At 46.4% G+C, this 26,747-nt stretch overlaps 1 protein-coding gene across 3 annotated transcripts in view; it reads left to right on the forward strand.

Annotated features, from left to right (window-relative positions):
- Positions 1–26,747, forward strand: part of LOC138487944 (calcium/calmodulin-dependent protein kinase kinase 1-like) — a 1,547,719-nt gene that overhangs the window by 1,214,011 nt on the left and 306,961 nt on the right. For all 3 annotated transcript variants that reach the window (XM_069614593.1, XM_069614594.1, XM_069614595.1), the window contains one exon: positions 10,504–10,632. In XM_069614593.1, coding sequence (XP_069470694.1) covers positions 10,504–10,632 — 129 coding nt within the window. The remainder of the gene's footprint in view (positions 1–10,503; positions 10,633–26,747) is intronic.

Here is a 26,747-nt window from a genome sequence, read left to right on the forward strand (position 1 = left end):
CCCAGAGCTAGTGCTAACAAATTGGCCTGATCGTCGAAATCATCAACACCACCGGCTCCTGTAAAAATGGGGTCGACATCCCCTTGGTCATCGGGGTCGTCAGCGCTGAGGATCGATTGCATGGAGTCGAAGAACCTTGACCTTGACACCGGTGTGAAGGTCCCATCACTGACAGTCGGCGCTTCAGGTTTTACTGCTGATGGAACGACTTTCGAAGCCAATGGGACTTTCAACGCCGATGGTACTTTCTGCGCCAAGGGAACTCGGACGACCGATGGACGCTGTGGGCATCGACCTTATGGCCTTCTGAAAATGTACACTCCTTTTATCAGCGTGGGGCCCGAAGGCATTTTCAACATCGAAGGAGTCAACGGATTGGCTAGATTGGGGTTGGAAGCACTGAGTGACGCTTTTGCTGCCAAAGCTTGCTGGTCGGGGGCAGGGGGGGGTGCACCTACAGCAGATTGTTGCATAAACATTACCAACATTGAAGTTTTAAAACATTTTCACTCTTCCCCAGTGGTTAGCCCCGCCAAGGGCTTACCTTGTTCCGACGATGAGTTGGACTTGCGTCGATTGTGGTGGCACTGCATCTTCTTTCGTGAGAAAGACGATAAGGAATGGCTCCTGGAATGGGGCCAATTCTTAGTCTTTTTGCAATGTCTTTCCTTCCCGTTGTCGGAGGTGGGCTCCTCAGTCTCAGCCCCGGAAGACCGGATGAGAGACTGCGCTGGAGATTTTGCAGATGGTTGGCCCAAAGCCAGTTTCCCAGCTCTCTCACGTAGGGATTTTGGCTGCATTTTCGAGCACGGCGTGCAAGCCTCTGTGTTTTGACGCACACATAGGCACCATGGACAGACGTCGTGGGGGTCGGTTAAATACATTTTGACCTTGCAGTCGCAGCATCGCTTATAGCCTGAAACCCGGTGAGGAGATATTGCGTCAAGGTTTTCTGAGGAAAATGGACAAATTTTGTACAAAAAAGTAAAGAAGACTGAAAGCCATGTTCCTGATGCAGCGTGCAAGGACGCAGATAAAAGGAACTGAAGCATGGGGCATAATTACGTGTTATATATACGATGCCTGACGTCACTTCGGGAGCCGACGATCGAGCAATAAGCAAGACGGATCTACGATCGGCGGCCGAGTCAAGGTCCACTATGCCCCCTGTCGAAAAGTTTCTGAGCAGCAGAGCTGGCAGATGGATATCTATGAAGATGAGGAATCTGCGGGAGAAAGGCAATCCATGGAAAGGGAATTCCTTACAGCTTATTAAATCACACTTCCATGTAGCATTAGACATCTAACTAGTAAGATCTCCAAGAGCTTAGCACTGACCTGCAGGTAACAGGTTTCAATCCAGACTGGCCGAACCGTTCATGCTTCAACGGTTGATATCAATAGCTGAGTATCAATGTGCTGGGTAGTAACACCGATTATTCAAGCACTTAAGAGACAATTCTGCTGGTGGTGTGCATTGTCCAAAAGAACCTATGCACAATATCCCTAACACGCCCATGCAAAGTCTTTGGGCCTGATTCACAGAAGCATTTTATAATGGCGCAATCCCACAGGGAAACGTTCTGTGAATCAGGACCTTTGTATATTGGGCCCCCTTTCTTGTTTTCCCTGGGCCTCCAACCCACCATTCATAGAGAGTGGGCGTAAGGTGCTCCAATCTAAGCATAGTATTATCATCTGTCCTCTTCAACAGATAGTAACCCCCGGCTCCCATCTATTCACAATCTTTATTAGTAGGACCCAGAAGACAAATAAACAAAACTAGGGACCACTGAACAATGATATCACGTCACCCCATAACTCCTATATCCTCATCGGCTCCCTGCCAGAGCACAGATTGACTTCAAAGTCCTCTGACATATTCACAGAGCAAACTGGAAGATAGGCCCCTTGTATCCCAGGCAGAAATTGAACAAATACTGTCCTACAAGGCACTGAGATTATCAGGTGCCAAAACTCTTGTTACTGCTGCTTTCAGAAAACATGAACTTGGTGGCAGAAGCTTAGGAATAGCAGGAGCTCTCCTTTGCAACAACCTTCCTGTGACTTTCAGAGAAGTAGACATACACTTCTATTTCCATAAAAGACTGACAACCTTCCTCTTCAGGGAATCCTACGGACTGAACCTTTGACCTTATACCATCACATGGTCGGCTAGCATAATTGCCTATGCATGAACTCCCCCCCTCATTTAGCTACTTTACAACTATGCCCTCCCTGTCCTCTCTTTGGATATACTATATTTTGCACTGTAATGTACCAATGTCTTTGTACTAGGCATTTGTGTTATACCTCTGACACCTAGAATGTCTCAATGGGCCTCATTCAGAGTTTGGAGGTAGCCATGCCCCCCAAACCCGGGTCCAGGTTCCCTGAATGGGGAAATACCGGGCCATTCCGACCTTGGAGGGCCAGGTATTTCCCCATTCAAGGAACCAGACCTGGTCCATTCCCATTTGAGCCCCGGTAGGGCTCAATGGGAATGGGGAGCATGCTAACAGGCCAGTTAATGACAGGCCCGTTGTTAGCATGCTGTCCCCTCGCGGGACCTGCTAAGGACGTCTGGGAAAACCAGGCGTCCTTAGCGGGTCCCGTGAGCGGGCCCCGTAATGAGGCGGTAGGGGGTTAACGGCGCCGGCAGCTCTACCGGCGCCATTAACCCCCTACAACCGGGGTCATAATGAGCCCCAATGTCTTCTCCCCTCTCCTTCCTCTCCTACCAATCCCAAGGTTCTCTGAGACTGTGAAAGATCTGATTTCCTGTCCATCCTGCTATTGCCCTGAGTGCACTACGAAACGGCGCTATCCATCGCTAGCACCTTAAGAAAAACACAGTAATTAAATAAAGAACGATAGACGTCCAAAGGTAGCAAATATGTGTTTACTTACAGTTCTAAATGCATCTAAAACATAAGTGGCACTAAATAGTGCAACAAATAATTTATTGCACTCTTCAGGCACAAGAGGCCATGTTTTGGAAGTTGCGTTACCTTGAATACGTCAACAGAGAAATAGTTGAAATGTTCAATATATGAAGGCCGTTATTATTATTATTATTATTATTAAATGAGAAATGATACAGCAATGGTCTTCAAACTGGGGGGCTGCCCCCCCTAGGGGACGCAAAGGATCTCCAGGAGGGCCCCAGACTCTTTAAAATGGGGTAAAGATGACTCTTTCTAACATAAAATATAAGTAGATTTTCTACTGCTTATATTTTCTATTAATAAAAGTAGTCACCGTAATCCTGCCTCCCCCCTCCCCTGCTGAACATCCTCTGTGCTCCCTTGGGGGAAACCCCTCTCGTGGGGGGCATGAACAATATTTTGTACTTGGGGTCGGGGAGGGGGGTTTTTGGCATGAAAAAGTTTGAATACCAATGCGTTACATACAGTCTGTTCAATCATGAGTGGGGCGAGCTGAATCACTTATGAGAACAAACAATTTCAGCCGACAAGGAACAGTGAGATAAATTGCTCAGGATCAACCACTTTTGGTAAATGGTCAAGCTGAGATTTGAGACAAGTATGCAGTTTGGGCAAGTGACCACATGTCTTCCTAGCTCCAGTTAGTGAAGCTAGGTATTCATGTATAGCTTTCAATGGAGATATAAACTAGTACTCTGTTTTAAAGATTATTTGAAAAGTACACTAATCCCAATAAAATAAAAATCGGACAAGTAATTCCTACAAAAGTGTGATTGTAGTTTTCATTTCCTAGTACAACAGTAACAGAAGGCAACGTAATGAAAACATGAAAAAAATACACTGAGATAAGGTCACCTTCTTCTAGTCAATCTTTGCCTAAAATGCGCATGTTGCAGGTCAGCTTTCTGTCCATTGCAGCCAAACTATGGACTACCTTACCACATGCACCGAGAGCGGAAGAATATTCCTGGGCTTTCCGCAAAGCTCTCAAAACCTGGCTGTTTACTTAATTGCCAATGCTCCACCTTGATCTCTCCCAACCCCCACTACCTTCTTGGAAACACACCAACATTCCACTAAGTCTGTCTGGCTTATTACCTAGAATGTAACTACAATCTGTCTGCACTCCCTATCAAATGCCAACTGGCCACATGTAACTGGTTCCCTGTCCGCGCCTTGATGCCTCTGGGTTTTTGTGCGCGTTATAAATTTAAAAATTAAAAAATAAAAATGCATGAAGAGAACAAAATTGGAAGTTCCTCAAAAATGAAGAACGCTCCTCCTTGAATACCAAACAAGCAGACAACATGAACATTACAAGGCTGTTTAACACAGCAGTTTATTTTGTGGGCGGATCAGAGTTGCGTAGCTTCCTTTCTATGCAGCCTTTCACTGCAAAAGCCTAGTCCTCACGATCATGCTTTCTTACAGTGGCATTACTGGCAGCACGGGAAGTGGCATTAAGGGAAAAGCTAACATGAGTGTGCTCTTATGTTGCAGTACTGAACTCTATATTGGTACAGTCGGCATGGCTATGTTTTCTAACAGTGTCATAACTAGTATTATTTAACGTGGCTGTTTTCCTGGCATTCTTTGTCTTGGTGGCACCAGGATTCTTCATCAAGGAATGCCTTTATGTTTTAGTGCCGGGGGCGTTCGTGATGGCTTTGTGAAGGTTACACTTTGGCTTGATCCCTTTTTCTGAAATTGAGTAGCCTAGGTATTTTACCATGTCATGCAGAAAAAAGCACTTGTCCCGTGCCATTCTCATTGCCATGGATTTCAGTCTCTGTAACACTGGCCCTCATTACGACCCTGGCGGAGGTCCATGGTGCAATTTGCACCATGGACCATGGCGCAGAGCTGCCAATACCGCCATGGGGGTTGGCGGACTTACCGCCCCATTCCGAGGTTGGCGGGGCGGTAAGTCCCCAATCCCCATTTACCCTTCCCCATTCCCATTTTTGCCCCATAGGGTATAATGGGAGTGGGGAAGGCGTTAATTACGCCACCGTAAATTACGGTGGCGTAATTAACAACAAGTCCCGTAGCGCCATGGATTTTACCGCCTGCAAAAAGCATGCGTAAAAATCTCCATGGCGCTACGGAATGTCGTAGTCTGGCGGAGAGGTACGCCATGCATTACGCTGGCGTAAACCCCTCTCCGCCAGGGTCGTAATGAGGGCCACTGTGTTTAGTGTGATGGCATGGCTCTTTTTAGACTTCCCATAAACTAGTAGTTCATCCCGAAAATAGACAACATTGGGATGCATTGATATCCATTGTCTTTTGAAACATTGAGGCCACTGAGCAGATCCCAAAGTGCATTTGTGTATATTGAGAGGTTGCCAGTGGCATGATGAAAGTTGTAAGGGGTTTAAAGAAGTCATGCAGTTTCACCTGGTGATAGGCACCCCCATATCTAACTTCGAAAAGACCCTGGAATCTCTCAACATGAAAATGAGTTCACAGATACTGGGTAGAGGGAAGCTATCGGTTACAACTTCTTGGTTGAGGCTGGGCAAATCTACGCAGGTGCAAATCTGTTGCGATAATGGCTTCTTTATCAGAACAACTGGGAGTAGCCATTCAGTCGATTCAACTGTTTCTATGATTCCTTTGGCTAGTAGCTTTGACAAAGTCTTTTTGAGTCCTTTCCTTGACATAGCTGGCACTGGCATACTTTATGTTTGACTGGGAGGGGTCCCTTAATGAAGTCTTATCTTGTGTTCGTACCTTTTATATAGCCTAAGGATCTGGAGAAAAGTTGTTGTCAAGGATGTCCTCGATAGGGTCAACATGTAGTATCCGAACTTGCTTTTCATTATTCTGGTCCATTAATAAGTCCAGTTTCACTTGGTTTTACCATCCCAAAATAGCGGGTCCATGCTCTGCCAGGCATCCTCTTGTCCCTGGTATTCTTTGCAACATAGTTTATATCGGTATCCCTACAAAATATCCCCACCAAAAATATCGCCGTACATACGTTTGTCTCGCCATAGGCGATATTTTTGGGGGAGATAATCTGTAGGAGCGGGAGTGTCCCCTCCACATTTTAAAATAATGCAGGGGTTGCGGGGGTGTCCCCTGCAGGGTCCATGGGTCAATATCGCTGCAAAAAATGGCGATATTTTTGTATTGTGATATTTTTCTGGGGATATTAACACATGGAACCGTTTATATCACAGGAGCTTTACTCTCGAGCCACTGGAAGCTGTTGGTTTTATGCTTACTTTCTTCACTCGTACAGTGTCTTTGTTGAGAAAAACAAGGGGGGTCCTGGGAGTCCCTCTGCCGGACATTAGTCCCTGTTATGAGAGCCTTGCCCAGATTCTTTAGCTCACTATCTTTCACGGAGGAGAATTATCCAAAGCATATCAGTCTTTGTTGACCACCTTGTGCATTTGAAGAGTAATGACCATGAGATCAGATTATGAGTCGACCTATAAACTGACTTCATTGTCTTCGACCTTGACTGCACAGTATAATGTAATTCTTCCCTTTTCTTGGCCGGTCTGGATGTTTCGGATGGTAGCCGCATCGCTACTGAGAGAGCTGTTGCTTTTTCGTCTTCTCAGAGAACTTCTACAGGACTGCAATGCCTCTATCGGCATACCTTAGCATAGTGTCCTCGCTTTCGGCATATGGCGCAGTCCTTATTTCTTGCTGGACATCTGGTGTCGCGTCCTTGTTGATATGTGCTGCCACAGCAGTGACAGGGTTGTTTGGTGATCTTTTCTTCTGCCGCATCTTGCCTGTCTATGGAGTCAGGATCTATTCTCCTTGGTATGGTCTCTGGTGACTGGTTGAGAGCATGCATCTCGGAGGTGGTGCTGTTTTCTACCAGCTCCTTTTCTCTATTTGATGTCTCGTTGTTTGACCGGGTGATTTGAAGTGCTGTGCCCAGTGTCAGGTCTCTTGTATACATCTTTTCTATGTTTTGCTGCTGTTACTATGAGCAAGTAACATGTCTCTTATGAGGTCTTCAAAATATGCCTGGAAAGTGGACGCTAGCTCTCTCAAATTGATGATGTTTTGGTACTCTTTGCTAAATCCTTACCCGCTTCCTTGGAGTCCTCAGCCTGTGCTGTAGAGGCATGTGCGGTGTGCAAACCATTGAGTATTCTCTCTCCTTCTACCTGCATTGCATCGATTAGTGTGGCCTTTTTTCTTGCCGCTGTGTATTTGTTACCATTGCTTCACCATACCCCCCATGAATATCTGGTGCCACTGGTTCAGTGGGACAGAGGGCTTGCCAGCTGTGCTTCAGATAACATTTGGGAGTATTTTACTCCCTACTATTTATTTTAAGTTGGAAGTAAAATGATTTTTATGGAAGTAATGAGTATTTTATAAGTGGAAAAAAATGTGTTAACTGGAAAATGGAAACGATTTTGTAATCATTTCTTTGCACCTGGTTATTTCAGCACATTAGCAGATACAGGTGTACTTCTTCGGATCAGGCAGTTATAACAGTAGCTTCTACCTCTGGTGCTACGTGCATTACTGGTCCAAACATATCCATGGAGCTTTTGGGGTGAAAGCAGGGACACAAGGTTGGTTTAATATTTTCTGTTGTGAGTATTTTTACTCCCTATTTTTATTTTTTGGGAGTATTTGCCTATTTATAGGGAGTGAAAGTGGCTGATGCACTCCCTATCTGCAGGGCTGTTTGCCAGGTACCAGCAGGAACTGCAGAGGCAGAGTTGCACCGTGCATGTTGAGGCGGATTGCATTCAATCATGTCCCAATATTGTAGCAAGTGTGGTGCTGGTCCCTTCAAGGAGTGGCTGTGGTAGTGTGTATATCAAACTGCTGGATTTATTAAACATAAGAAATATCTCCTACTATTTAATTTGGGGCATTAGCCAAAACACTGTTACCATTAATACAATAATCATAATGCTGTCGACTGGGAGTTGTTTGTGTCTCTTACCCACGTAAAAACCAACATCAATTTCTCTGCCTACCAACATTTGAAATGTCACACAGTTGGTGGACTCCCAACATATCTTTGTGACAGCAGCAATTAGAGTCGACGTTGTCTCACGTGATCTACAATCCTTTTCAGTCTGTGCAAAGCCTCATGATATGAATACAAGGCCAGCTACCTGCTCTCCCTTACTACGGGTGTATTAGGGCATTAACTGCTTTACCACAGCTGAAAAAGGCATCACACCTGTGGTGCCCGCATATACAGAGGGTGCCACATGGATGTAGCCCTCCACCGCTTGTGCAAAAGATGGGGCTTGCCCAGGGACGTGGGCTGCCACCTCCCGCCGAGTTCAGTAGTTAACCTCCAGCATCCTTTCCCCACTCAGGCCACTTGCTTTTTTGTCATCATTTATTTTCACAAAAGACGACTTTGGCCTAATTTGGAGCTAATGACAGTAGTCCACTGGGGAATCGTACCAAAATGTGGCCCTGACAATTACAATTACGACGGCCGCGAAAATGCCGACTTTTCTTTTATTATTTGGACCCCCCCTTACATCACATTTATACGTGGGGGGGTATATAATATTAATATAGGGGGAATGCGGGGGTCTCTCCCCACATATATGTGTGGTGTAAAGCGTTTTGTTTAAAAAGTCGGCATTTTTGGCCGTCAAAAGCATAGATCCTTCCACTGGCAATGGGTTCTATGCATTGAGGGGTTGGCACAATGCATTGATAGTCCCACTTAGTGCACAGGTATGGACGGTATTGTGCCCAAAATCACTGTTTTGGTGAGCATACCAAAACGGAGGAAACCCTGGAGTAAAGAGGACGTCGAGAGCAGGGACCACCCAGAGGAAGTGCAAGATCACATTAGAGTGTGCACAGATCCATGGGAGTCCGACCGAGAGCGGCATGGTTGGAAGCGGAAGAGCTTAAGAGGATTGTTTTAATAAGCCCCCCACAATGAGGTCCATTCCCATCTTGAAATGTCAAGTAATGAAGGTCGAGGGAATTGAGGCTTGACCTCGTCACGTATCATGTATTCAACCTAAGAGCATAAATCTACTGCAAACACTGTTAACACCTGGGATTGTGTTGCTATTGATTTCAACACTAATTGTGGTCGGCTGACTATTTTATACACAAAAATAAAAATGAAAAAGAGTCTATTTTTTGTAATTACTTTTGAAGTGGAGTTGTCCTTTTCCAGCATGCAGGTATGTTGTGATGCCAGGTTCAACGGCAAATCATTGATCCACAGTGAATGCTATTTTTTTTTGCATTCTGCCCGTTTCCTCATTAATTTTCATTGGTGTGGATGTGGGGGGTGGGATGCGAAGCATGAAAATTGCCATTCGGTGCATTTTCCACACTGCTATTCCTTCTTGGTCTCTAAAGAATTTGTCAAACGCACTTATTTTGTATCATGTTTTCGATTTGTGTCTTAAATCATGTTTTTTATTAGGTCCTTAACACAATGTGTGACATTTGATAAGTATGTATAGGTAATGTGCTTTTTGATGTAATTTGTTTTATGTGTTTGATTTTTGAATTATTTCGTGATTTATTGTGATCTGTTTATTTTTTCATTCAATATATTTTTGTGCAGGAGCTTGATCAATAGAATATCAATTGACCAATTGTATTTGGCAGAGAAACAGAGGGCTTTTTCGGTTGTCTTAGGATTTAAAATAGCACACCCTGACAAAAGTCCTACGCAACGGTGAAGAAATATTTGATAATAGTAGTGTGTGAAAATGTATCGCCTAGGAGGTCGATAGCGGATGGGGCTACAACCCTGACACTATGGATAAGAGTCGAGAAGCCGTCCAGCCACCACAACCCTAAGACTATGTTTCAAGAACCATGCAGAACACTATACCCCTAAATTGGAGATAAGAAATGTTCTTGGGGCTACACCTTTGAGACTCTTTTTTAGGGTATAAGAGGGCAGCTCAGAATTCTGCAAGACTGGACCTTGGTAAACCATCCTGACACTTTAAGGATTCGCATTGTTCGTAGATTGCTTCCCCCAGTCCCGATACGAGTTTACCTTACCCATCCTGTTGGAGTGAATAGATAGTTAAACCTTCCTGCAGTGTCCTGGTTGGTCTGTAGATCCCGTGGCACATAGGGTGTGCTATGCGACACTATGCCGTGTGTTTCTATCGCTGACCTGGACTGCCTGGCATATCAATGTACAATGGCCTGAGCATCATGGAACTTACACAATGCAGGTGCAAAAGAATTATGAGGGAAACATTATTGAAAAGAAAAGAATTATAGTGAGCTCATTTTTATTCACCCAGATTTCCACCTGTGTATGCAGTTTGTGGACACTGTTTAATCTTTGCCTGGTTCCTCCAGTATAATCATCAACCTCAGGTCTGCTCTGTGGCACGAGCCCAGTGCATCCTGGGAGTCCTTTGCAATATGGTGCCACTCACAGGGGGCAGTGTAGATTGCGAGCCCCCGCTGTAGGGCCATCATTAAGACGTAATCAGTGTTGCGCACGCATATGAATAAGGATCTCTAAATATGGAATATGTTGATGTGCCCCTGGTGACTGGCTCCATTCCTGTGTGACCTTGTGCCCCTGTTCTTTTCTCTGAAGCTGCATCCCTGGGTCACAAAGTATGGCGAGGACCCCCTGCCTCTGGAGGAAGAGCACTGCACGGTGGTGGAAGTCACAGAGGAAGAGGTGCAGAACTCCGTCAAGCTGATCCCAAGCCTGACCGCCGTGGTAAGAGACTTCAGCTTATTTCCCAAACGTTGGCATCTGTCTGTGAAGAAGCCCCAAATGAATGCCAAGTCTTTAGTGCCAAATAAATGTGTGTGTACATTTAGAAACCCCCGGTCAGTTTACGGATACAGATTGCCTGTACTAATTGGTAATTAGTACTGATTCTCCTGCGCACATGGACGCGAGTGTTCTGCTTCTCAAATTGTACTTTAACTTCCAGGAGAAAATAAATCAACAGAGCAAAAATACATTTCCTAGGAAACCTAGGAGGGTTTGGTGGTTAAATCTCTTTTCAAAACAACCTGGAGGTCTAGGCCTCCAGAATCTGTAGTCCAATCCAGGAGGTACTGGTACTATCACCTCATTTAATGTTCAAGGCACACCCTCTGTCTTCGCTCCAATCACTCACAACAGGGAAGGTCAGACAAGCTACCAATGAAAAGTCCCACTAAAACTGCCAAACCCCAAACTAGAATGCAAGCAAGCCATCATCCACATGAACGCAGAAAGCGATCACAAAGCCTTGGGGTCAGTGCTTAACAGAAAGAATGGGACTGATTCCCAAAATATTGTATAGCCCGGGTAATGCGGTAGTACATCTCATCACTTGTGCCACAAACCATGCCTTATTCACAATGGGCATGTATGCGCACATTCATACGCCCTTTTCCCTCTCTTTGCGCATTTGCACACATCAGTGGCGTTTCTTCATGTGTTAAAGCCCATCCCGTGTTCACAAGCAGGATGTCCTTTTCAAATGCACACAGAAATAAGGCTTTCTCCTATAGGGAACCGGTGCAGTGGGTTTGCATGGCAGCATCCTTGCTGACCCTATCACCCATTTTAGTTTTTAAGCAAGGCAGCAGCGGTCTGAACCTCTGCTGCCCCACTTACATTTCTGTCATTCACACAGAGAACATGTTTTTTTTGCCCTGCATTTCACAGCGACATGGCTGTTCGTCTGTCACTGTAGAATGACCTCCGAAATGGGTGCTTACAGCCTATCATTCATTGTTGATGGGAGCGCACTCTGACAGTAATTTCTTTATTTTTCATTTTATTTAGTGTGGTACAATTAAAAAACAACATTTCACACATATGATATGCTTACATAACACATAAAAAAAATATCGACACATGCATAACAAACAAGCATATAATCACAGAACAGTGCATAAGGAGGCTGGCCGGTGCATATTTGGCGTTGCTGCTCAACTCCCCTGAAATGTGCAGGTGATCTTAGAGAATACAGTGCACTTGAGGAAAAAGCACATCCTCTGTGCATTCTTTGCTGAGACTAGGTTTTCCGAATCTGGCCCAATGCCACCATAGGGAGGATAGCTCGGGAAGATAGCTCAGGGGCAACGTGCTTGCCTTGAAAGCAAGACGACAAAGAGCACCACAGGTTCGATCCCCGGGTCCACGCTTAGAACCCTCTGGGTATTAAGCGCAGGGCTTCTTTCGACTCCTCCAGAGTCATCCTTAATGTCTACCTAAATGGCACTATCATGGTCCAAGGTCCTCAGGCCAATCTCCTCCTCTTCGATAGGTGCTTCGCTCGCCTCATCAACTTCCTCTTGTTGACGAGGAGAGGTAATTACTGACGGGCCCATTGGTCAGCACTCATCCTCGAAAACTTGTAATACAAGATAGCTGCACCATGCAAGGACGGAGTACAGGATTCGCATACTCTGGCAAGAATCAATAATCAGGACTCAGTAAATTGGCAAAGGGAAGTCCGTTTAATGATACATACATCAGCTTATGGGCAGCATCGCGAACACCTGTCTCGCCCCGACTTCCCTGAACTTCAGTCAAACAGCCTTTTTTATTGGCATATTCCGTCATCAATGACGTACACTTCTATAAAAAATCATCATGCAATATAATTGGTTGGGAAAGGTAACTTAAGTATAGGTGTTATATCTGTATATGAAAATAAGGCATACGGATTGGATAACTCTTATCGGGTGGGCGTCTATGCCCATCCCTCTACACCACACGTGATTGACGTCACTACAAGTACGACGTCTCATTGGTTACAATGTCTATAGGACCCTAGATTACATGGTCCCTTGTGATTGGGCGAGTTACGCCCCTAAACATAAATCTCCACTTTAATTAGCAGCATGCAGAATAGACACCCTGGTGCCTGGTGTCCCAAGATTCACCCTGCCTCCCTTCCATCAATCAGTGGTTTAGGGCTATGTGTCAATTAGTTGGCTGAGTATGGCCTCGGATCTGTAGTCTCTTATCAGGAAAAGTTATGGCACCCTCTGGTTCTGGGTGACATCAGGCGGTGGTACATCTTCGCGCCTGTCTGGTCACATGTTGGTCCACCGTGAATCTGCTTCAGTTTCCAACCTTTTGTGCATCATTTAATTCTGTATGCGCTTAGCCACCTGCATGGGCCTCTCTTATCTTGACCTTCACGGGTGGGCAGGCATGCTTTGAAGTTGGAGCCTCTTGAGCTCATGCTCACCTCCCCTTCTCTGGTTGACCTCGATTTCCCCGGCATGAGCCATCCTTTGTTAAGTTTCGATCCCGCTCTTTTCCTCCGCTTGGGCCTGGATATGAAACTTGGCCAGTCAGGCCTTGGCCGCCTGGGAGTACTTCTGTTTATACAAAATGGAGTCGCACGTGTACATTGTGCTATATTGAGGTAGATGTATACAGTCGGCTCTTGCCGCTCTAACTTCTACTAAGCATTGCTAGCAGACTCGATTACTTAGCATCTTGCGTTTCAAGCTTATTTACACACGTTCAATAAGGCGGTTGCTTCCATCTTGTCTCATGGCACCATTCTCATACGTTTTCCACAGTGTCTCTCCCCTTCGTCCATTACAATTATCCTTTCAGTTGTCGGTACTGGCATGCATAGCTTTCAGTAGCCACTTCTGGTTGTTCTCGGGGCTGCCCAGGCCCTTAGTCTATTTCCATTGGCCTTCCATTAAGGCCTTCGGGGTTTCCTCGTGGACAGTCTGTAAATACTCGTCGTTTCGTACCAATGGCAGGTACGGTTGTCTGATTGGGTACCGTGCTACCCAGGGTTGCATGGATATGGGCTTTTCAACAGGTATTGATCTTCTAATGTACACAGGGCAGAGGCCCATTGCAGCCCTTTGTTGATTCAGCTGCTCCTCGTATGTCACATACCTTGGCGAGTACCTTACTGGCAACTCGCAATGGGGGGCAGGGGTGCAGGTCGTATCTGGGACCTCCTCTACACTCCACCCTCTGGTCGGTTCATCGACCACTCCTACTTCCTCCTTTATTTTCAGTTTCTTTGATTCCTCAGCTTCTTGCTCATCGTCTCCTGGGTTTAAACAAGAAGGTGTGAAAGTATGCAATTTTGGTGTCCATATCTTTATCACCCCTTTCAAGCTTCCTGCTGTTTTCACATGCTCATCCTTGTTCAAGGTCATCAATTGGCATTGTCCATTTGGACTGCAGTAAATCCATTTGACTTCATACTTTCTTCGTTTCTTGGGATAAGTGAATTTTGTTCCCTCTAGTGCAAATTCACTGGCCCTCACGAAGTCCTTTATCTCCTCATCTGTCAGGTCTCTGGGCTTCCAGCCTGGTTCAACATCGACCACAATTTTTATCCCAATGGCCTTCTTTGCAGTTTTCTGGCACCACAGACTCCTAGCAGCACCATTGCTAGCAAAGCTCCCACAAACTTGAATATATCGGCCATCCATTGCGAGACCCATGGGAATAGGTTCCCAAACCAACTGTCATCATCCACTTCGTCCGTTTCATCAGTCATCTGGTTTTTTAAAGTCATCAACATGCTTATGGCCTCTGTGAGGGTTCCATTTCCCTCATCATGCGATGGTATAAATGTGCAACATGATTCTCCGATTTTTGCACAAACACCTCCATCCATTGCTGTGATCATGTCCAACACGTATCTATTCTGAAGAGTCCTCAGCCGGACTGCTCTTAGTTCCTCCTTGATTGCATTGAATCCTTTTATAGTGGTGTTGATGGTCTGCAATAACTCCCATCTGGTTATCTGCAACCATTTAGCATTCACTCCAATTTGGATGTGTGGCAGGAGCATTGTGGTGAATACTGTTGAAGTGAGGCTGAACAGCATGTGTTTGTATGGAATCGCATAGAATGCTGCTTTTGATTTGGCAGAAAAGTAGTTTTCTCTCTTCATTCTGGATATCAGTTCTGCAGATCTCCTCCTTCTCAGAAGAGCATCTGCTTTCGGGAAGCTGTCCAGATTCAGATCGTTTTTTGGAATCACCAGTGCGGGAACATGGACAGTGACCAATGTACATATGCCCCCCCAATTTTTTGGCAGTTCTATGTATGCTTTGGATCCACACGTCCAATAGTGGTCCATCAGGACTGCGGTTCCTTGTGCCATTCCTGGTGCCTCATATATTCGTCCACAGTTTTGATTTTTCCCCATTTTCCTTGTACCATTACTTCTGAAGCACAGTTTCGGGTTCTCCAACGGTACTATTTGCAGGGGCCCTCCCCTGTCTTCGACCCATGTTAACAGCTTCACCAACTTCGGCCATAGAGGTTTACATAACCTCTGTGAGTTTCCTACTGCTTCCTTGCAGGCTTCAAGGATCATCCAAGCTCGGCAGATTACGACTCCTTCCTCCCATCCGATAGGGGAAACTACTGATCCCTAGATCTGCATTTGTCCTCGGTCTTTCCAAATTTGAGCTTCTTCTGCCGTTCTCCCTTGGACATTCAGTCTTGAGTTTATTTCCCACCTTATTCCTGACCCTTTGACGTCAGGGTTTTCATATCTAATAACGTGATTCTTGGTATGCGTCCTGTTTCTTGTTTTGATATCCTGGACAAACCCGTCTTCATCAGGGTAGTCCTTTTCGTTGGCCCATATCAATGAGGCATCTCTTCTCATGAATTGTCCTCTGATGTTGCACATAGCTATGTGTGACATACAGTGTGCTGTGGGGACATTTTGTACAGCCACGAAGATCTTGGGCTTTCCCATGCTGTATGGCAGGAGTGCACAGACGAAACATTCTCCTTCTGATTGTCTTCGTCCAACTTCCTTCATGTGCTGGTACCATATGTTGTTTCCAAGATGGGCTGTGCTGTCCAAGTAGTCGTTTAGTTCATTGTCCGTTTCATATGGGCTTCTCTTGATTCTTAACGTTTTCCTGTAGTTGGCCAACACTATGTCTCTGAATGCGTCTGTACTGCTCTTTCGTTCAGGTAGTTTCTCTGGTATTATCCTTGGAGCGGCAGGTTTCATTTCCTGCCCTGCAGTACTATGGGGAGGTCTTGTGTTTCTTCTTCTTCCCTCGTGCATTCTCTCATAGACCTCCTTCCACATGTGGCTCATCATCCTTCCAACATGTGGCAGTGTCGGAGGCTCGGTAGTTACTTCTGGCATTGGAGCAGGTGTGCTTGTTATCACAGTTGCTGCAGTTTTCTTGCTTAGCTCCTCATGTAGTTTCTTTGCTCTTAGTATGAGCGGAAACACATACTTGACTACCGCATGTGTCTTCCCCATGAGTTCTTTTGTGGCTTCCTCTGTTCTCTTGAGGGATTTTGTCATGCCATCTCTGTCTTGTTGCTCGCTTGGTTCTCTGTTCTCTGGAGCTGTTTGTTTCACAGGTATCTTTTTGTTTTCTGTCGGTTCGGCCTGGGGTCTCACAGCCATTGACACTTGCCCTTGCTCGTGTGCACTCAGTGTGTGGGTGCATGCTGTGGACAGTGCTATGTTGTCATTCATTCCGTGCTGACCCTGTCTCCAGATTTTCTCGTCATTCATAATTTCAGGTGCTTCCATATCACTGCTAATTAAATTCAACTGTAAATCATTTGCTTTATCATCAATTTTTCTTGGGACAGGGATGACAATATAAGGTCTGGGTGCCTTTGTGGGGCCCAGACGCTCATTACCTGGTGGATGCACAGACATTGGGATGCTTCGTGCACCAATAAAAAATGCAGTTCTGATTGTTAACGACAAAAATACTACAATAATCACTATACATATAACTATGATTGCCTTGAAGGACAGTTTGCAGCACCTCCTTCCAGGAAAGCGGGGGCGCCCATCCACTGGTGGCACAACTAAATTACTGGTTTGAACCCCCATCTCGAACAAGTCCATAGTCAATAGTTTATTTCTTTTCTTATCTTGATTTTCGTTACTTAAAAAGTTCAGCAAACACTAAAGTGGTGGGTGCAGTTTAATGTCCCCCCTCTTGCGAGTGATGACGGAAGTCTCTAGTTATGGAGTACAGATCCTTTGCTAGACTATGGAAAAAGGTTAAACTACCGGTTTTAGCACATCACATTCTTCCTGCATTTGTGTATACAACGCATTCCCAGGGCACCTTCCCAATTCATCTTGGCCCTGAGGACCTGCAGGAATTTGTTCAGTGACACCATAAAAGGGTGGCTTCGCTGCACATCATGCATAGATAAACCATTGAAAAAATAAAAACAAAAATAAAAATAAAAGTGAACATATGAGAAGGTAGAAAAAAATAAGAAAAACGTTGAAAAAAGTAAACACGGCAGTGAAGTCCGTGGCTCTGCTCCTTTCGCTTGGTTCTTCGAGGTCGAGTTGCTGAACAGTCTCTCCCCCCCCCCCGTTTACTCTACTGCAGGATGATGATGAAAAACAGAGAAAAATAAGAAAAATAGGAAAAGAAGTTCAAGATGTAGTTATCCCCTTTTGATTCGTTCTACGTTGGGAGCATGAAAAACGGTGTCTTTGTTTCCTTGCTCTGCCCCCGGCTGGGGATTCTAAAGAGTTTTATCTTGGATCTCTCCTTTCTAAGGCTCGCCTCAGCAGCGGATGTCCATAATTGCTTCTTAATTGTGATGCGATGGCTCTTAGGAGCCTGTTAAGTTGGGCATTCTTTGCTGGATTATTAAGAAAAGTGGGCACATCGACAGTGATGGGTCTACCCACTAGTTCTGGAAAGTTCTCGATCAGGTGAAAGAAGACTGTGAAGGCAATTCTGCTGTCTTCGGGTGCTAACAACATTTGCTCTGTCTCTTTGGCTCTTAGGTCACAGGTCTTCCATACAGTGCGATCTGTTTTTGCCGCCTCGATCTGTCCCTCGCCGGCTAGTTTCACTGGAATTCTCTCAGAAACTCCCTCTGAAAGCTGGACAGTTCCATTTGTAGCTGTATGCTATAGAAGAGTGTTCCTATCTTTCTCGCGTTGGCAGGGTCTCTGAGGAAGGTGAGGGCGTCAAACTCGGCAGGTCTCCCTACCATTTCCGGAAAGTCATTTACTAAGCCGAAGAGGACATTGTGGGCTAGTAGGCTGTCCTCAGGGGACAGGGACATTTATTCGTTTTGCAGAGTCTCAATCACAAGGTTTTTTGCTGTCGTGAACAGTTTCTTTGCTTATCTCCTCAATCTGTCCCTCAGTGGAAAGTTTCACTGGAGACTCCTGAGGAATTCTTGCTGAAAGTTGGTCAGTTCTACCTGGAGCATGATTCCGTGGAGAAGAGTCTTCATGTGTAATAAATTGGCTGGATTTCTGAAGAAGGTTGCAACGTCGACACCAGACGGCCTTCCCACGATTTCAGGAAAGTCTGTGACCAGTCTAATCAGAACATTGTGGGCTAGCTGCGTGTCTGCGGGGGACAGTGGCATTTGCTTCACCTTGCTGGGTCCCAATCACACGTCTCACTTTTGCTTCGAGCAGTCTTTGCACTTGCCTGCTGCGTGGTCTGCTACCACATTATTTAGTTTACTCCATATCTGGTTTAGAAAATGATTGTTTCGGGGATCTCTGATGAACGTCAGTATATCTGTGGTCCTCCCGACAAGTTCTGGGCACTCCTCAATGATTCGAAAGAATAACGTGTAGGTCACTTCGTCAATGACTGCTTGAGGCGGGAGCATTGGTCTTTGAGTCACTGTGCTCAGGCAACTCGGCGAAGACCTCTGTGATGACAGTCAATAGTTGCCTGATTACCTTCTTATTTTCTGGATCTTGGATGAATTCTGTGACACTTGTTTCTCTCCCTATGAGTGATGGATAAGTCAATGTCACTAATTGGAAGTAGGTGAGTACATCCCACTTAAGGCTTGTGCTGGGGTGTACCATAAGTTTGTGAACAAAGTCTAGACACTGGATGCTTTCAGGATAACAGTTTCAGTTCTCAGGAATGTCCGGTTCTGTTGCTTACCAGAGTTTTAGGTTTTTCAATGCTTTGTGTGGCTTTGAAATGTTCATGAGCTTAACGCTTTTGCTGATATGAATACGTGTTTTTCTTCATTTACCCTGCACCTCTGGCTGCACAGGGTGTTTGCTTGCTTCTTATTGTCTTTTTTATGCCTATAGAAAAGGTTCAGTGTGGACAAGATATTCACAAAAGTTCTTTGTTGGCTACATTGAATGTTCATTTAATTGTCCCCTTATCACCTTTCACTTGGTTTGAAGAACTGTCTTGTTTTGAAAGTCTCACTTTTATATATTTTTTTTTTCGTTCTTGTAACTTGTCTGCTCATGCGTCCTTATTCCTCGCCATAGATCTTGTCTGCACGTGCTGAGGTTCTTCTCCATTGTCTGCGGATTCCTCGGCAGTAGATGTAGTAGGAGTGCCTTCTCCTATAAAGGGCTTGATGTCATTCAGGAAGATCCAGGCTCTTCTTCCTTGGAGCTTGACAGCGGACGGGGTGCAGTACTCTACGATGAAAGGGCCATTAAATCGAGGTTCGTCCCATTTCTTCCTCGTAAAGTTCCTCACCAAAACACTGTCACCAGGGAAGATGAGTAGTGCACAAAGACTGTGTGCTGCACCTGTCTCAGCACTGTCTGTTGTGGTTTGTGGTGTGCTGTTCCCTTTACGCCGTTCGATGCAGCTGGCCTGAAATGACAGATGTACTAGAGGTAAGACAGTCAAGGTAATTCTTCATTTCTGCTCCCAGAACCTCCCTAGCAGGCTGGGCATCACATCTAGCTCTATCTCGGGGGGTAAGAGGGGTTCTCATCCTTCTACCAGTGATAATTTTGTGCGGCGTGAGGTAATGGTCGGAGCCTGGCTGGTTCTGAAGCGCATATAATGCCAGCGGTAGGCAGTGCAGCCATCCCTTCTTTAATGTGAGCTTCAATTTGGCTATCCTTTCTTTCAACAGGCCGTTGAGCCGTTCACATATGCCATTGCCTTCTGGGTGATACGCCGATGAGAACGTGTGCTTTATACCAAGCAACAAGCTAATCTGCTCAAATACTGAGTTTACAAAATGGGGCCCGTTGTCTGACCTCATAACCTCACACACCCCCTACCTGGGAAAACCTCCCTCAGCAGGAATTTTGCAGCACAGGCAGCGTCAGGGTGTGTACATGGCCCTGCTTCTATCCATCTAGAGGATGGACACACCACGACAATTAAATACGTGTAGCCATTACAAACCTGAATCATATCGACATAGTCGATATGCAGGTGCTGGAAAGGCCCTTCAGGTCTGGGAATTATTCCTCTCATCACCTTCAATGTGTGCCCAGAGGTGAATTGCTGGCAAATTATGCAATTGAACATAAAGAATGCAACATGCTCCGCTGGATTCGGCGTGAACCAGTCTTCTGAGAGCGTTGCCGCAAGATTTTCTTTTGACATATGCAAAGGGTAGTGGAACTGTTCTAACGCTACCTTTAGAAGGGTGACAGGCATTACTGGTTTACCAGTGCTGTCCTGCCTCCATAACCCATCAGAGGGGTTTAAAGAACACCCTCGACGCTTCCATAAATTCTTCTCATCCTGAAGTGCCTCCCACTGGAGTCCATTAACTGTGTCTGCCCCATATTGCTATAGGCTTCTGGAGTGGCTTGGGCTATCATCATTCGTTCATGGGTACGTGCCACCTCCACGTCCATGATTGTCTCACCCTTGGATGCCATGCGCTTGGCTTCCGTGCCCGCTTCATGGTTTCCACGTGACACGAAATCTGTTCCCTTGGTGTGAGCGGCGCACTTGCCAGGCCTGCGTGCACGGTGGACGTCACATAGGCGGAGTCACTGTACACTGTTACTTCCTTGTCTGCGTGATTCTCAATGGCGAGTATCAATGCCACTAGTTCTGCAGCCTGTGCCGAATAGTGGGATGATATTTGTGCAACGACTAGTACTTGGAACTCTCCATTTGCCATGTGTTTGATCACGGCCACCCCTGTATACCTTTGCCCGTCTTCTTGGTCAATTCTCGATGCCCGGCAATGAAGACGACTTCTCCGCTTGGCAGATCATTCTCTCTTACTCTGGGGATTTCATCATAAAACTCTTCATAATTGGCGCAGTCATGCACAGGTTCTCCCTCTGTCACTGGCTCAGCAATAAACATAGCAGGGTTCACAGTTTTGCATCGCACTATTTTTATCAATGGATTTGAGATAATCACCTCATATGCGGATGCTCTCTGTGAGGTCAAGGTGCCTTTTGGCTTCTCCAATATGGCAAATAATGAGTGCTCAACATATAATGTCATGGAGCATCCCATCACAATGGATGACGCTTTCTCGATGGCAAACGCGGCGGCTGCTAAATTTTGCTCACATGGGAAGTGGCCCCTCATGACCGGGTCCAAGCTCCCACTGTAGTACGCTAGGGGCTTATACCAGAGTGATGAGCGAGCACTGCCGTCATAAAATTGCCATCGGTATGAGAGAAGAGATCCTCTGCATAATTGGGGATCCCGAGAACTGGGGCCTTACAAATTGCCCCCTTTAGCTCTGCAAACCCCTTTTCCATTTCTTCAGTCCATTCAATTGTTTCCCCTGTTGCCTGGGCTTTCTTTAAGGCCTGGAGCAAGGGCTTGGTATATGAGCTGTAATCGAAGATCCATGCTCTGATATAATTGCATAGGCCTAAGAAGCTCTGCATTTGTTTTACCGTGGGCGGCTTAGCCGTGTTCATGATAGCTTCAGCCCTCTCTGGTGTTACTTTTTTCCCTTCATGTGAGATTTGTTGCCCTATGTATAACACCTCCTGTTGGCAGTACTGCAACTTGTCCTTGTCCACTTTGTATCCCTTTTCAGCTAATATGGTCAATAGCTGGACAGAGTCATGTTGGTGCTGCAGATCAGAATGTCATCTACATACTGCAATACAACACTGTCTACCGCAATGTTGCTTAGGTCCATTTGCAGGACTCTGTTAAAAATGGATGGAGATTCACAATACCCCTGTGGCAGCCTTGTACTTTTCAGGCGCATTTGTCTGAAAGTAAATGACGTCAGGTCTTGTGAGTCACGGTGCAATGGAATCGAGAAAAATGCATTCTTCAAATCGATTACCGTGAAATATTTTGCCTCCGTGGGTATGTTGCACAAAATAGTGGATGGATTAGGGACTAATGGGAACTCGGCTTCGACTATGTCGTTCAATGCTCGTAAATCCTGGATTAAACGCCAAGATCCTCCCTTCGATTTCTTGACAGGATAGATCACTGTGTTACAAGGTGATTCTGACGTTACCAGAATGCCCTGTTCCATCATGGCAGAGATTGTCTTTGCAATCCCCTCATCCGCTTCTCTGGACATGGAGTATTGCCGTGCTTTTGGTAGGATCGCTCCAGGCTTGAGTTTAATCTTCACCTCTCCTGCCCCCTTCAGGAGTCCTACGTCATAAGGTCCTTTTGTCCATACTGTGACTGGCACCTGGGCCATGTCCTCCTCAAAGTATTCTGGTCGTGCCATCACTAGCATCATTCGCTGTGGCACTTCTCATTTGATCATTTTAACCCAGAATATGTGACTTACATCCACCTGTGTCTCCTCTAAGTCAGGGTGCTCTTCGAACAGATCATCATCTGTGACGTCAGTCACTCGATACCCTTCTTCAATGGCGATACCTGCGCACCATTGCCTTCCTTCGTCATCGTATCCTTCTACTAAAACTACCTTCCCCTTTACTGCGGCAAACTGTATCTCCAAAGGAAATATTTGTCCCTCTTCTTCATGCATGGGTATCCTAGGTCTAAAAAGAAACTCGTAAGGGGTCCTCATAGTTTTGCCTGCGAGGCCCGGCAATCCCGCCATAAGCACTCGCACGCCATATTCGAAGACTTCTGGCTCCAGCGGTAACGCTCTCATAGCTGCACGTCCCGAGTATGCTCTGATCATTTCGCATACGTTGGAATAATGCATTCCTGGCGTGGAGCACACTATGCCATCCTCAGTAAATGAGATTGACATATTCAGCTTTGTCATTAGATCTCAACCCATGATGTTTACTGGGGACTGACGGGAGTACAGTAAAGGCACATTCATTTCATGCTCTCCCACTGAGACCGGGAGAGTGTCTGTAAAGGGAACTCTACTATGAGCTCCAGTGAAACTCTGCGTGTCTATTGCCTCGCCGGACAAGGAAAAATTGCCTTCTCTTATGCACGAACGCGTTACGCCTGTGTCAACTAAGAAGGAATACTCTTTTCCCCCTATGGTGACATTTACCCTCGGTTCCCTATTAGGGTCTGGTGTCACCGAAAGGATAGAGCACATTTGAGATTCTCTTGATCCATGTGTGGCCATGGAATATATTGCGGTCTTACTCCCCCTTTCTCTAGCAGTGGGAATTGGAATGCGCAGTCTTCTCTATCTTTCTGGTCTTTTGCCAGGGTGGCGTTTCCGCCTTGCCGCCTGCCTGGTAATGCTCTTAGCCTGTCCGCATAGGCAGGGGCTGATGCCCCCCTCTGACCATGGGGTGTCTCTTTGGGTCAGCTGGACTGTCCAGCGGACTTCGGTGACCTATTTGTGGACCCTCTAGCATCTGACCATCGTACCTCTTGGTTCCCTGGGTGCTGCTTTTCGCACCGTCTCCCTTCGTCATACACAGTTTCTTCCGTTTCCCCTTCGGAGTCAGACCCTGAATACTCCCAGTTCACACAGCTTCTTCTATCATATTCGTTCTGCTCGACTTCGAGTCTATCTAGGGACAGTCCCCTACTCCCACTACTTTGGGTGACATCCTCAGTGTCATATAACTGAGTGCTCTCTAAGCACTCATCTTCCCTTCCCTCTTGGGACATTCGTTCCAGTCCCATTTCATCATATATTTTATCAATCGCTTCCCCGATGCTTCTGGTGTCGAAGTCATCATCAATAATTGTCCCGCTTGTACCTGGTACTGCATCACTGGCTGGAAAGAACTCAGTCTACAACAGGATTGGGTTTTTTCACTTCCCGCTGCAAATATTCTAAATCTTGCGCCCTTTGCCTGCGCTTACGCTCTGCTTCCTCATCCATTTCTTCTTCGCTTCTTCGCCTCCTCTCTAGCCTTATTTACTTCCCTCATCCGTTTGTTTCTACGTTCTTTTGCCCTTCTAGATTCCTCATCTTCTCTCTTCTTCACTTTCCTTTCGTGCAGCCTCCTTTCTTCCTCCAACTTTAGCATGTTCTGCCTGCACTTTTCATAGGCTGCATATTGCGTGCGACTGAGCGTTATACCCTGCTCTTCGCAATATAGTTGGTCTCGCCTCAACCTATCCTTTTTTCTTGCCCTCTCGTCTCTCATAGCCATTCCTTTCTTCTTTTCCTTACTTTGCATCTCAAAAGACCGTTCACTCGGCCTTGCGTCATCACTTCCTTTTCCATCTAATTTCAATAGTATCTGCCCTCCCATCCATTCGTCCTTTGCAAATGTTACCTCATCGGTTCCTTTCCGCTTCTTTCCCTCTCTCTCTCTATCGAGAGGTGCACTTGTTTGTGCCTGGTCCTTTCTTTTCTAATCTCGCCTCTCTTTATCCCACGGGATCGTGGAGGCCGAGTCAATTTCCTGTTCCTTCTCTTTCGTCTCGTCACTGCTACACGCAGGTGACTCGTATGCAGGGTTGCTATAACCTGTGGCTGCCTTAAATTCTCGTAGTGGGTAAAGGCATTCCGACTTACTTCCCTCAACAACTGGTTCCGGCGGGGCAGGTGGTGCGGTAGGCGTCTCACCCCCCTCCGTACATACATTTAATATCCAGTCTGCGGGAGGTTCTTCTTCCTTTACTTGTTCAAACATTTTCCAAAGCTCGAGAACGGCAAGGCGTTTCTTGAGTTCCTTCCCACTATATGTGGCATGTAGGAACATGGTCATGTGCTGTAAGACAGCCTTAGACAATGACCCATTCTGGGGCCACGACATAAACATTTTATTTGGGGTGCCCTTAACCTCCTTGCTGTATTTCTTCAGCTTTGCTGCATGTTTTGGCAATTGCTTGCACAAGTGTGCAAGTGGGGTAACTTCTTCCATTCTTTTTTCAACAATGATCACACAGTGTTTCAATTTTACACTATTATGAGCGAGCACCACATACGCAAGCTCCAATCCAACTTTTCCGAAAACTTTTTACACCAACAGTTTTACTCGAGACACATCAATTCAGTGGCGATTCCCTCTCATTTACAGAATCGCGAAAACCAAAATGCATTGCCATCATTTAATATCACAATAATTCCACATTCAGCATACACAGAACATGTAGGACAGACGCTTGTCAGACTAGACAGACACCAGCTGGTCAACGTATATCTGCCTTCTAATTATTACCCCGTCATGGGATTTGAACGACCCCTTTATGACGTCTTTAAACGTCATCGTAGCCTAGCGTCCCCCTCTCTGTGGGCTCTGGGTTCAAGTTCCTTCTGACCACTCTTTAAAGCGCAGGAACAAGGCGAATTTACAGTTTTCTCTCGGGTGCCCCCCCGGTATTCCTTACAGTGTTTAATCTCGGGTGCCCCCCGGTATTCCTTACAGTTTTTAATCTCGGGTGCTCCCCCGGTATTCCTTACAGTTTTTAATCTCGGGTGCCCCCCCTCCCCGGTATTCCGCTATATCTGTCTTCCTTTTATACTTGAGTCATTAACCCACTATATATATATATATTTCTGAGGCTTGTGGAATCTGCTTAGATCACATGCTGTGCATAGGCCGACATCTAGTGGAAGCTGCGTAGTATTACAGTTTGTTTTTCGAAACTCGAAAATGGGCGTCGACACAGGCGTGCCAGTAATACTATCCCTAGTGTGACGTCCACTGTACCCAAGATCCCTCACGCGTCTGGGATCCTCAGATTGTTTTTTTCCGCCATACTGGTCGGAAGCATCTTGCGGAGTCCCCTGGCCTTAGCCATACTTTTGCTAATTATAGAAGTTTAAAATTATTTACTGACATCCTTCCCCACCCCAACGTCGACCCTCGACACTCGACGACGGCTGGAGAAGACATCGACCGTCGGCTGCTGCACGACGGATCTGGGCCTCGGAAGGCCGCTGGCCTCGGCCCGGGCCTAGTAAGCCGCTGGCCTCGGCCCTGCAAGTAGGGAGAGTGGGGGGTGGTACATACTCTTCACTCTTGGTATATAGGTACACCTTATATATTTCCTACACTTACCAGCCCGCTGCCTCAAGGTGCGTATGGAGGGTACCCCTTTCCAATTCTGCCCCAAGTGCAACCGCAAATACCCTTGGGTCGACAGGCACGCCACGTGCAATCTCTGCTTGCCGAGGGACCACCCCGAAGCGAACTGCAGAGCGTGTAGTAGGTTTAGGCCTAAGACACTTAAGGACCGTTCGACAAAGCGTTGGGCCCACCACGCCAGGCAGGCGGCCATGGCAGCGGAGGGCGCCTTCAGCGATGGCAGCGACGCCGTACTTTCGGACGGCGAGGGCATTACGGCGTCGAAAGACTGCCGAGCGCAGGTCCCCGACCTCGGAAGGTTGTCCGGCAGGGCGGCTATGGGGAAGACCCCCGGCGACGCAAGCGCTACACACCCTACACACACTAAGCACACTAAATCCAACCGAACCTCGACGACGTCGACTTCTCGGAAAGAGGCACAAATAGAACGGTCCGACTCGGTGTCCTCTGGGCGCTCTCGATCGAGATCGCCTCATGACGCAAGGCAATCATCCACTCTTGCCAAGAGTGCCTCGCTCCCTAGATTAACGGAAGTTCGATCGTCGGAAGACGAAGACGACTTCCACCCCCAGGCCGCGCTCCAGGAGACCGAGGCCGCAGTTAACACCAGCGAGGCCCCACGCTCGAAACAAGATACCTCTCCAGACCCTCGACGCCAGGCGTCGAAAGTCTCTGGGGCCTCCAAGGGGCTGGAAAACATTTTTCCACGCACGCGGAGGGGGGGAAACAGCGGAAAGCA

Source organism: Ambystoma mexicanum, chromosome 9 (assembly GCF_040938575.1).
Source record: "Ambystoma mexicanum isolate Mex_15411 chromosome 9, UKY_AmexF1_1, whole genome shotgun sequence".
Classification (NCBI taxonomy): Eukaryota; Metazoa; Chordata; class Amphibia; order Caudata; family Ambystomatidae; genus Ambystoma; species Ambystoma mexicanum.